The 11,666-nt window shown below is 47.9% G+C and overlaps 1 protein-coding gene across 2 annotated transcripts; it reads left to right on the forward strand.

The window, feature by feature from the left end:
• Positions 1 to 308: 308 nt before the first annotated feature.
• Positions 309 to 10,605, forward strand: DACT1 (dishevelled binding antagonist of beta catenin 1). 2 transcript variants are annotated; one of them, XM_047738919.1, is made up of 4 exons: positions 309 to 988; positions 3,352 to 3,484; positions 4,228 to 4,383; positions 7,539 to 10,605. In XM_047738919.1, exons 1-4 carry the CDS (start codon positions 644 to 646, stop codon positions 9,440 to 9,442), a joined length of 2,538 nt encoding a protein of 845 aa, XP_047594875.1. In that variant the 5' UTR covers positions 309 to 643; the 3' UTR covers positions 9,443 to 10,605. The 2 variants fall into 2 exon arrangements, with proteins under 2 accessions (XP_047594875.1, XP_047594876.1); XM_047738920.1 differs by having other exon boundaries at positions 311 to 988; positions 7,650 to 10,605.
• Positions 10,606 to 11,666: the final 1,061 nt, after the last annotated feature.

The following is an 11,666-nucleotide window of genomic DNA, read 5'->3' on the forward strand; positions in this document are numbered from 1 at the left end:
GATTGTGTGCAGCAACTCGGTCGAGTTTCAGAAAGTTCTCCGGGGAGCCCAACTGCTGCGTCCCCTCGCGACCCTGCCTGCGAGGCCGACTGTAACAGGATGCTGGGACTCGAGGCGCTCGCCCCTCGCTTTGTGCGAGGCAAAAGAGCCAATAAGGAACGAGGCAAAAATTGGGTGCAGTAAACCCGAAAAGGGGGCGAGGAGGCCCGCGGGAAGAGCGGGGGAGGAGACAGGGAGGAGCGGGGAGGGCCGAGAGAGGAGGAGGCCGGCGCCGAGCGCCAGCGGCGCCCCTGACAGAAGAGGGGGAAACCTGGGGGAGCGGGCCTCGGAGCCGAGGGGCCGGCGCGGGGAGGCGGGCGCCAGGCGGGGGTTTGCCGGGCCGCCGCGCGTGACGTAGCGCCGGGCAGGGCGTTATCAGCTGCGGGGCCGCGGCGAAGGACGCGCGGCGACAGCGGACGGCGCCGCCCGGGCCCGGACGGCTGCAGCCCGCGGCCGCGAGCGGGTCCCGAGCGCTTCTGGCTGTCGCCCCGTCGCCGTGCCCCGTCCCAGGGCGGCATGAGCCCTCGGCCGCAGCCTTAGCGCCCGCTCCTCCGCCCGGGCGGCCGGGCTGCGGTGACGGGTGCTCGCTGCGAGGGTCGGGGCCATGAAGCCGAGTGCGGCCGGGACGGCGAGGGAGCTGGAGCCGCAGGCGCCGGCCCGGGGCGAGCAGCGCGCGCTGGAGGCCGAGGGGCGCTGGCGGGAGAAAGGCGAGGCGGACACGGAGCGGCAGCGCACCCGGGAGCGGCAGGAGGCCACGCTGGCCGGGCTGGCGGAGCTGGAGTACCTGCGCCAGCGCCAGGAGCTGCTGGTTCGGGGCGCCCTGCGTGGCGCCGGGGGCTCGGGAGTCGCTGCGCCCCGCGCTGCAGAGCTGCCGGCGGAGGCGGCGCAACGCAGCCGCCTGGAGGAGAAGTTCTTGGAGGAGAATATCTTGCTGCTGCGGAAGCAATTGGTAGGTCGTGCCTGGAGGTAGGGGCACGGCTGTCCCCGCACAGGGGCTGGGATTCGGGCAGGTGGTCTGGGGGCGGGCGCGAGGGTGCCTCCGGCTAGGGGGATTCTCCCGGATCCCGGACCTCCATCCCCGCGTGGGCCCCGGGCGCCCACGCGTTTCTGGCGTGTGCCGGCTTTGTGTCAGGTGAGGGGCTGGCGACCCCGCGCGGATTGCCGGGAGGGGGTGGCAGCTCTCCCCTCCTCGAGCTGCCTTCGGGATTCTTGGAGTCGCCTGGTTGTAACCTTCAGTCTCTCTAGTTAGACGAATACAACGCCCTCTCCCTGAATGTTTGCAAACCCTCCTTTTAAATACCATTTCTTTTGGAGGTCTTAGCTTCGTGTCCTCCCGCCGAGAGGGGACAAAAGCCGAGGAGGGGGCTTGTGGCGAGGTTAACTGTCCGAAGCTGAATTTTACGATTACGCGGAAGCGCACGTTGGGAGCCCTGCCCCTCCCGGGACTCTCGGCACGCCAGCTTTTGCCTGGGCTGCTGCTTAATTTCAAATAGAAGCCCTTTGTATGAGGCAGCTAAAACATTGCAATGATAGAAATTTGGCTGGAGAAAGTGCCGCGTCCTCTCATATTTTATGTGAACGGCGGTGGAGGTGGGAGAAGAGAGAACCTGCTCTTAGGCAGCATTAATCTTACTGGATTTCCGTCAGTGTCTCAGTCATTCTATGCCATCTGCATTAATGGGGAAGAAAAAGAACTTTGGCGCTTAATGTATTGATGAACAGCTCTTGACCCCGCCTCAGAATGGCGGCAGCTTTGTTACGGTGACCTGAAAAATGTAGTTTTGAAAAGAAGAAAAAAATTTTTTCTGAACATTGTGATACTGTCTGAAACTAGACACATGCTAGATAATGTCCCTCCTACAATAGTGAACGTAGGTGATGTTGCGTGGTTATTTGTCAAGGGGTTTCTTGTATTATCTCTTTTCAGATAATTTTTCTCTCTCCTCTCTCCCTCTCTCAAAAGCACCTCTCTCAAAGTGCTTTTACTTTTTGGCTTATTTTGCCTTAAGAAGCGAATTCTAGCAAACAGGCATATATGGGTTTTGTCTATAGGCTTTTTAAGTCAAAGGACAGACAGGAGGAATAATATTCCTAGGCATCTATTTTTTAAAGATGCATCCTGATTTGTGCTATACCTTTTTTGGCATTTTACTGCTTTTTGGCAGCAGCCCAGATTCGTGTGTAATGTGGGTTTCAGTCAATTCTTGCCGGCTGTGCCTTGGTCATTGACATTTTATGCATTGTCCTGTACAATAGCACCTTTTTCTCTTCACGAGTTTCAAGATTGTGCGTGGCACATTCCTCTTGTCCCCTGGAGGGGAGTAAGGCTACATGTCAGGAGAATTTCAGTCCAGTCAGTGTTTGTGGTACTATTTTCATTTGTAGACTTGGCATTCATGATTTGAACCAGATGCCTTTTTAGTTCTCTTGCTTTCCCAGCAGTAGGAAGCACTAGGTGGCGCTGTGAGTTAGCACTACAGATCTGTCACCTTTGGAAACCCAAGTTGAGTTCAAATCTTGATGGACCTTCCCTTGAGGGTTTTGGGTTTTGCCGGCTCACATTATACTTGGCACTGGCTATTAGTATTAGTTTCTCACTTTCAAAGGCCCTAAGACTGATTAAACCCCACAAAGCAACTAATAGAAAACAAAACTCTGTGGGACATTTGGCCAGAAAATCTCACCTAAGTAAGAGTATAGTGTACTGTAGGAAATATCTCACACCCTGACTTCAAATTAGAGTCTACTGTGAAGTATGGTTTTGTGAAAATTGGCTGTACACAGAGGGTTTAAAAAAATCTCCTTTTCCTTGCCTATAAAAAGTGAATTTGTATATATTCTTTGAAACAAAAAGCAAGTCGTGTTTTTATGAAAAAACTTTATAGCACCACAAAATGCAAGAAAGTAACACTAAACATAGGACATATTCTTGAAGTTGTTTTTTTTTTTTTTAAATTTCAGGTCATCGAGTAAAATTTTGCTTTTGGAAGATATAGTGAACTCTATTTATTTATTTATTTTTTAAAAAGATTTTATTTATTTGACAGAGAGAGACAGTGAGAGAGGGAACACAAGCAGGGGGAGTGAGAGAGGGAGATGCAGGCCTCCTGCTGAGCAAGGAGCCTAATGTGGGGCTCCATCCCAGGATACTGGGATCATTACCTGAGCTGAAGGCAGCCGCTTAACTACCAAGCCACCCACGCGCCTCTAGTGAGCTCTTTAAATGGTAATTTGAGTACTGATAGCAGACTTTCTGGTTCTTTGTGACCAAAAATGTGTTCATTTTTCCTTTCTGTGTTTCTTCCTAATCAGAATTGTCTGAGGAGAAGAGATGCTGGTTTGTTGAATCAGTTGCAAGAACTTGACAAGCAGATAAGTGACCTGAGACTAGATGTAGAAAAGACATCTGAAGAGCACCTGGAGACGGACAGTCGGCCGAGCTCAGGTGAGTTTGTGAGCACAAGGACGGAATTCTGCACTCAAGTTCTACTTCAGCCCCCTGGGCCTTCCCAGACCTGCAAATGGCAACGGAATTTGTTTCTAGGGCAGAGAGATTAAAAAAAAAAAAAAAAAAAAAAAAAGCAGTCTGCCATTCAGTTGTATGAGAGGGAAATAAAACCAGATGACAAAATTTTTAATAATGAGATTGATCTGACTGGAGTCCCCTGAGTTTAAAAATAAAAACTTCTATTCAAATTTCTGGAAGAGCAGTCCTCCTTTGAAACTTGAGAAAGTCAGAACTGGGCTAGAAAATTAGTCACACTTCAACTTCCTGAGACCACTTCAAAAGTTTTTTTTTTCTTCTTTTAAGCCATTTGGCTTCTTAACTAGATTTGTTTTTTTCTTCAAATTATTCTTCCTGAAACTTTCACGATAAAGTTGAGGCTTTGAGAGATCTAAGTTTCATTCCTTGCACATCTTTAAAGGTGGGGTCAAGGAGAAGGTCAATTTGAGGGTGAGAGTAACTTTGAAATGTATCCATAGATATGGGCTCTTGGCCTTTTCCTAAGAATTACCTGAAATAAAATCATACAGGCACAATGCTAAATCCAGTGCACCAAAATTGCCCCCCACTACCACCGTCCCCCTCTCCTACCTTTCCTAGTTGATTAACTCTTTTCCTTTTAAGCACAAATGTGTACTATTGCTTGACGTGATCTTAATTCCAAATGGTGTTTTTATTTGTAGGGTTTTATGAGCTGAGTGATGGGGCTTCAGGATCCCTTTCCAATTCCTCTAACTCGGTCTTCAGTGAGTGTTTATCCAGTTGTCATTCCAGCACCTGCTTTTGCAGCCCCTTGGAGGCAACCTTGACTATCTCAGATGGTTGCCCCAAATCTGCAGGTAAGACTTTTTAGAATCGATAGACATTTTTTTAAAGGTTTTATTTATTTATTTGACAGAGAGAGATCATAAGTAGGCAGAGAGGCAGGCAGAGAGAGAGGTGGAAGCAGGCTCCCCGCTGAGTGGAGAGCCGGATGCAGGGATCCATCCCAAGACCCTGAGGTCATGACCTGAGCTGAAGGCAGAGGCTTAACTCACTGAGCCACCCAGGTGCCCCTTGATAGACATTTTTAATTGGAAGGGGTGAAAGGCCCTTCAAGATGATGTAGCTTCAACCCCTTCTACTGATAGAAAAACAGAAGGTCAGAGCATTTCATCAGTGTGCTACATTTCATGACATAGTTGATTTAGAACCATGATGATCACTCTTCAGGTCCTCCTTGGGTACTGGTTAGCTGACAGTGGCAAGATAGCTTGTCCTTAGAAATCCTGTCCCAGTATTCAGGTCTCTTGGGCTCTGTTTGCAAGCCTTTGCTGTTAGCTTAACTTGTTTGCATTTTCTCTTGAAAACCTCTTTGGATCTGTTTTTTTCTTCTTTTAATCATTGAAAGCTCAGACTTACACTAAGTTAAATTTATCTGTCAGACTGATTGGCACTTCAGGGAGCAGTGACCCCTCCATGTTCTCCAGAATGTCTTGTACCGTGGCAGCTGTCTTTTCTTCTAGCAGGTGGGCGGGATGAGATTCCCCTGGGCCATGTGCCACTGTTCCCCATTTTGGGCTATCCTCGAAGTGACCTCCAGAGAGAGTCGTGCAGTTGTTGGTATTGGAAGAGTTTCTGCATTTCCACCATATGTCCCACACTATACTAGGTGCTCTGCATACGTTTATCTCCTTTGAGTCCTCCCAATAGTTCTGCAGGGTGTGCAGGTATCGTTAGCTCCATCTTATGTCTCAGAAAAAGGAGGTCCAGTGAGGTTAGGTTAGTTGTTTAAGGTTATATAGGTAGTGGGTAGCGGAGGCAGGACCATGCTTGGGACTAACTGCCAGGTCCAAGTTTTTTCCACAACACCAAGGGAATTCAGAAATTATTGTGTTCGACCTTCTCATTGAACAGAGGAGGAATTTGGTTTTATGAAACAGCTCGTCAGAGGCTCCTCATTTGCTGAATGGCAGAGTTGTTGCTGAAACTTGGGACTCCTTGTGTAGTTCTGCTTTACTGTGGTTCCTCAGAAGAGCAGAGAAAACATGGAGAGGAGCTGTGGGTGCCAGCACAAGACACCGTACTCTCGGTTTGTCTGTGTCCTCCACCCGGGCAGAAGGCTGAATTTTTGAGATCCAAGCAATGAAAACATCATGCCAGACAACTGAGGCTGCTAACTGGCTGGTTTTTTGTGTTTGTACTGTGTGCTGTCAGCAGCAATCACTTGGGGAAGGATGAATCTGTGTTATCTAGAGTGTCTAGGCCTCAAGTTCATTGGTAATTGCTCCCCTTCACTTTGCAGCTCTGGTTTCAGAGGGAAACTTTAAAACCCATTAAAGGTGCTTTGGTAAAGGTTTTCCTTGAGGACAGACCCCCAATCTCCCAAATGCCACATCGTCACATAACTGAGGCAGTTGTACTGGGCCTTGGGAACTGAGATGTCTGTTTCGCTCCTTAACTCAGTTGAGAGTAGGGACAAAATAGTAAAGTGTAGGTAAACATAAGGCAATGTTTAAACGTAGGGCGAAGATAGAGTAGTGGAGGAGGATGGATGGGCAACAATATTAGCTAAAAAGGTTTCCCTTTCTTATAGTTAGCTGTTTATTAGGAGTAGAGGTGTGTGTGTGTGTGGGGGGTAAGGACACAGCACTTTTACTTTATAATAATCTTTTCTTCACAAATGAATCCTATCTTTTCTGTGTCCAGAATATATTTTTCCCCAGGGCTGCTAATTACCATTGAAGGTCTTGGAGCTTTCCCTTAAATTAAGCAATTTACATAGACTCTGGCACATAGTAGTTTTTCAATATTTGAGTGAATAAGTATAATACAGGATATATTAAATAGTGACAAAAACTTTGATTTTCCTTTGTTAAAGTTCATTAAAGGGATTTCATATTTATAATAGTCACCAAGGGTAAGACATCAAAATCATTTAATTAAGCAAGAAAGCTTGATTTCCTTGTATTTTGGCATCTACATTTTTGAGAGGTGGAAAATTTATTCATTAATACTACAACTCAATCGTTTAAAACCTTATCAAGAATTCCTTCCAATTTATTGTTTTATTTTTTAGTGTCACTATTGAAAATATAAGATGATTATTATTTACATTTGGTTAATCTTCATTGAAATTTGATCAGTTTCTTTGAACTTCCAATTGACAATTATACCAAACACATGTCATTAAGTAGGTCTAAAAATATAGAAAATGAGGAGAAACCTCTCAGAAAGTACAGTTTATCTGCAGTATTTCAAAAGGAAACCAGGTATAGAATACAGAGGGTAGAGTAGCCCAGAGAAAGAATGATTCAAAAAATGTTTTTTTCGAGTTGTAAATGCAGTGCATATTTATGGAGAATGTAGAAAATAGGAAATAAAGAAGAAAATCTCACTTGCTTTCTACACTGCAATGCGACTATTGGCATCCTGGTGTGCTTCATCTAAGACTTTTCTCTTTGCACATATATACAGTCAATAAAATTATAATCACAGTCTGGTATTATATCATGATTTTCACTAAACTTTAAAGCATTTTCCCCATTATTATTCAATAGTTTGAAAGTTTTTTTTTTTTAAGATTTTATTTATTTATTTGACAGAGATCACAAGTAGGCGTAGAGGCAGGCAGATAGAAGGGGAAGCAGGCTCCCCGCTGAGCAGGGATCCTGATGCAGGGCTTGATCCCAGGACCCGGAGATCATGACCCGAGCTGAAGGCAAAGGCCCAACCCACTGAGCCACCGAGGCACCCCAATTTGAAAGTATTTTTAATGGCTGAATACTTTTCCTTCAGAGGATATATCGTTTCCTGTTATGAATTTCTTTGTTAAATATTTCTTCCCTCATCCAGTAAGTAGTATGGACTGTATGTAAAAGAGTACAGTAGCTTGTAGGAATAGTTGATTCTTTAGCATTCTCTATCTGTGAATTTGTTTTCCTAGAAATTGGCCTGAGTCAAGCTGGTGCTGACCAATTAATTTCTTCAGAGTGTACCTTTAAATGTTTTTCAGATCTCATAGGATGGTTGGAATATAAAGAAGGCCATTGTGAAGACCAGGCCTCAGGGCCAGTTTGCCATACCCACTCCACATCACAATTTAATTCCCTTGGTATCATTGCAGATGTGAATCCCAAGTACCAGTGTGATCTGGTGTCTAAAAACGGGAACGATGTGTATCGCTATCCCAGCCCACTTCATGCCGTGGCGGTGCAGAGCCCAATGTTTCTCCTTTGTCTGACGGGCAACCCTCTGAGGGAAGAGGAGAGGCTTGGTAACCATGCCAGTGACCTTTGTGTGGGATCTGAGCTGGACGCCATCAAGACAGACACTTCCTTGCCATCTCCAAGCAGTTCGTGGTCTGCTCCCCATCCTTCGTCCAGTAAGAAAATGGATGGCTACATTCTGAGCCTGGTCCAGAAAAAAACACACCCTGTAAGGACCAACAAACCAAGAACCAGTGTGAATGCTGACCCCACGAAGGGGCTTCTGAGGAATGGGAGCGTCTGTGTCCGAGTGACTGGGGGCACCTCACAGGGCAGCAGCGGGAACCTTAAAAATTCTAAACAGGTGCTTCTGGCCTCGGGCGGAATCCCTTCTTTGGACCTGGGGACGTTCTCCCCACCGAAGCAGTGGTCAAAGGAATCCAAGGCAGAACACGTGGAAAGCAAGAGGCTGTCCCCGCCGGAGGGCTGCTTGCCCGGCGCCGCCACTGAACTTCCAGCCAAGCATCTGCCCAAAAATGCCAAGCCCGCTTCCCAGGAACACGCCCGCTGTCCCACCGCTGTCCCAGGGGAGTCCCCCAAAGACAGCATCCAGGTCCTAGGCGCCCCCGCCAAGGAGAGCCCCGGGAGGGGCCCCGCGCCGCCGCCGGAGGGCAAAGCCGTCCAGCCGCTGAAAAAGCTGTCGCAGAAGGGCGGCCCTCCGCCCGCCCCTCCGGCAGCGCCCCCTCCTGTGCCCGCGGCGCCGCTGCCTGCGGCTTTCGCCGTGGAAGAGCGGCCGGCGCTGGATTTCAAGAGCGAGTGCTCCTCCTCCCAGAGCCTGGAGGAAGGGCCCCCGGCGAAGGCGCCGTCGGGCCCGGGCCCGCAGGCCGCGGGCGGCAGGCCCCACCGCGGCGCCCGGACCGCGGCCGTCCCGCGGGGCTCGGCCCCGAAGCACCGGGGCGCCTCGGCCCTCCACGGCCCGGACAGCGCGCTGCCCCCAGTGAGGGAGAAGAGCCGCGTGGCGGGCAAGAAGTGCCGGTTCCCCGACGACGCGGACACAAACAGGAAACTCAGGAAGGCCTCGTCCCGCGGGAGGAAGGGCGGGGGCGGCCAGCCCGAGGCGGGTCTCTCCAGCCGGCCGCCCGGCACGGGCCACAGGGCCGGGGGCAGGGCGCACGGCCATGGCCGGGAGGCTCTGGTGGCCAAGCCCAAGCACAAGCGAACCGACTCGAGGCGCTGGCGCTCGGCCGCCGAGGTGTCCCTGGAAGAGGCCCTGCGACGGTCGCGGCGAGGCCGACGCGAGCACGTGGGACTGTATCCCGCCGCCGTGCCGCTGCCCTACGCCAGCCCCTACGCCTACGTGGCCAGTGACTCTGAGTACTCGGCCGAGTGCGAGTCGCTCTTCCACTCCACGGTGCTGGACACCAGCGAAGACGAGCGCAGCAACTACACCACCAACTGCTTCGGGGACAGCGAGTCCAGCGTGAGCGAGGGTGAGTTTGCAGGCGACAGCACGAGCTCCAGTGACTCCGAGGAAAGCGGGGGCCTCATCTGGTCCCAGTTCGTCCAGACCCTCCCCATCCAGGCGGTCACGGCCCCAGACCTCCACAGCAACCCCACGAAAACCTTTGTCAAAATTAAGGCTTCGCATAACCTCAAGAAGAAAATCCTCCGCTTTCGGTCCGGCTCTCTGAAACTCATGACGACCGTCTAAGGAACGCCGCTGGCGGGGAGAGCGGGGTGTTTTCTAGTTTTCTAGAGGAAAAGGTGGCGTCTTACTTCTTTGTGTGACAGTTTCACGGAATGCTTTCCTTTCCTTGCGGTTACCCTGAGGTCAGTTGTCTCGTCTTCATCCTGTAGGGACACTAGTGCCTTTAATGGAAGGTAAAGAATGTTTTTTTGTTGGCTAGGAGTAAATACTGGGTTTTTAATGGTGGTGATAGTGAATGAATTTTGTGATATCAGGTGATTTTTATCGGAAATTCTCCGAGCATCTGCGAAGACACAGGTTTCGATGGTCCAGTCTTACTGGGATGGGACCTTTTGATCTGAAGGTCAGGTTGATGGAATCTAGAACATACGTTTGCTTCTTGGTTCTCTCGGGCAGTGTCTCCACCAGGGTTTTCCTGTTGAGAGGCATCACATACAGTTGTGTGAAGTAGGTACGATGGACAGTCATTGTTTTCTGTAATTTTCAATATAGTCTCCCTTTCTTAGGTGGGTCCCCATTCTATTTTCCTTTCAGAACTGTTTGGTTTACTGGACTCAGAACTTGAAGACCAGCCCCTAGATCCAGAGCTGGTGACCTGGATAGGGAGGCTGGTAATAACCTTAAAAGGATTCACTAAAATTTTTGCCGCATTTGGTGCCTAGGCCCTAGTTACAGTAATCCTTTTAAGGGCCGATTAGCCAACATTTTGATGCCTTTTCCCTCCTCCCTGATTTGCAGCTGATCCAACCATTTCTTCCTGGAAGGACTTGTCTTTGGGATAGAATTTTGGTCCTGGGGTACTGAGAAATTCAGCCCTAATGAAATAACCCTTGGGTGTGACTCCACGCCCCAAATTGCTCACTGAACACTGTGCCACCTAAGCATTGGCCTGAACATTTTAGTGCAATCCAGTCCAGATTGGACCACTGACCCTGTCTGGAAGGGCTTTTTAAAAAAAAAAAAAATTGTTTTGGTAAACAGTATTGTGTAAAATTGTTTTTTATACCAATATATGCATGTTTTGTGCATGAGTAGTATTTGTTTTGATATTTCTATGATGTTAAATTACTGTATGATATAAACAGTATGTGTTTTTATATATCATTGTGTAAATTTAATATAACGCATTTTATGCTGTAATAAACAGTTTGTTTTACTACTGTTAAGTTTGTTGTTTGGGTATAAAACCAGTTACACATAAAAATCTTGTGCTGATTTTTTTGGAATTTCTATTCTAAGCATTAGAATATTTGCAATAATTGAAGCAGGTTTTAGGCATAGGCTTCGATTTGATGGTGAGTAAACAAATGAAAAGCAAACCACTTCCTTAGAATAGTTAAGGTAATTCTTTAAAATTTAAGGTAAATTTGGTAGGTGTCATCCAAGGAGAATATTTCTGAGAAGAGTCTTCCTACTCCCCCAACTTTTCAGTATAAAAAAAACTTCTGACACGGAAAAGTTGAAATGAGAGCAAACACCTGTATAGCCAACACCAAGATTCAAAAATTGCTAACAATTGCTAACGCTTTAACTCTCTTTACGTATATATTAGGTTAAACCGTATTCCTGGTTTTGAAGCTTAAAGACAGATTTTGGCAATCTTCTCTCTCCACCACACTGCGCTATTCCTTTAAAGTAAATTTCAGGCAGCATGGTAATTCCTGTCTAAAAACTTAAGCATGTATTTCCTAAGAACAAGGAAATTCTTTTTTTTTTTTTTTTTAAGATTTTATTTATTTATTTGACAGACAGAGATCACAAGTAGACAGAGAGGAAGGCAGAGAGAGAGAGAGAGGGAAGCAGGCTTCTTGCTGAGCAGAGAGCCTGATGTGGGACTTGATCCCAGGACCCTGAGATCATGACCTGAGCCGAAGGCAGCGGCTTAACCCACTGAGCCACCCAGGCGCCCCAGAACAAGGAAATTCTTAGGATAGAACTAAAATATAGAACTAAAACGTCATGATCACACCTAAGGAAAACTGGCAATAATTCTGAATATCATCAAATATTTAATCTCTATTCAGATTTTCCAATTTGTTTCAGACTTCTTTTTTTAAAAATTTTTAAAAAGATTTTATTTATTTATTTGGGAGAGCGAGAGAGAGGAGAGAGGTCAGAGGGAGAAGCAGACTCCCTGCTAAGCAGGGAGCCTGATGTAGGACTCTATCCTGGGATTTCAGGATCATGACCTGAGCCAAAGGCAGTTGCTTAACCAACTGAGCCACCC

Source organism: Lutra lutra, chromosome 7 (assembly GCF_902655055.1).
Source record: "Lutra lutra chromosome 7, mLutLut1.2, whole genome shotgun sequence".
NCBI classification, from domain to species: domain Eukaryota; kingdom Metazoa; phylum Chordata; class Mammalia; order Carnivora; family Mustelidae; genus Lutra; species Lutra lutra.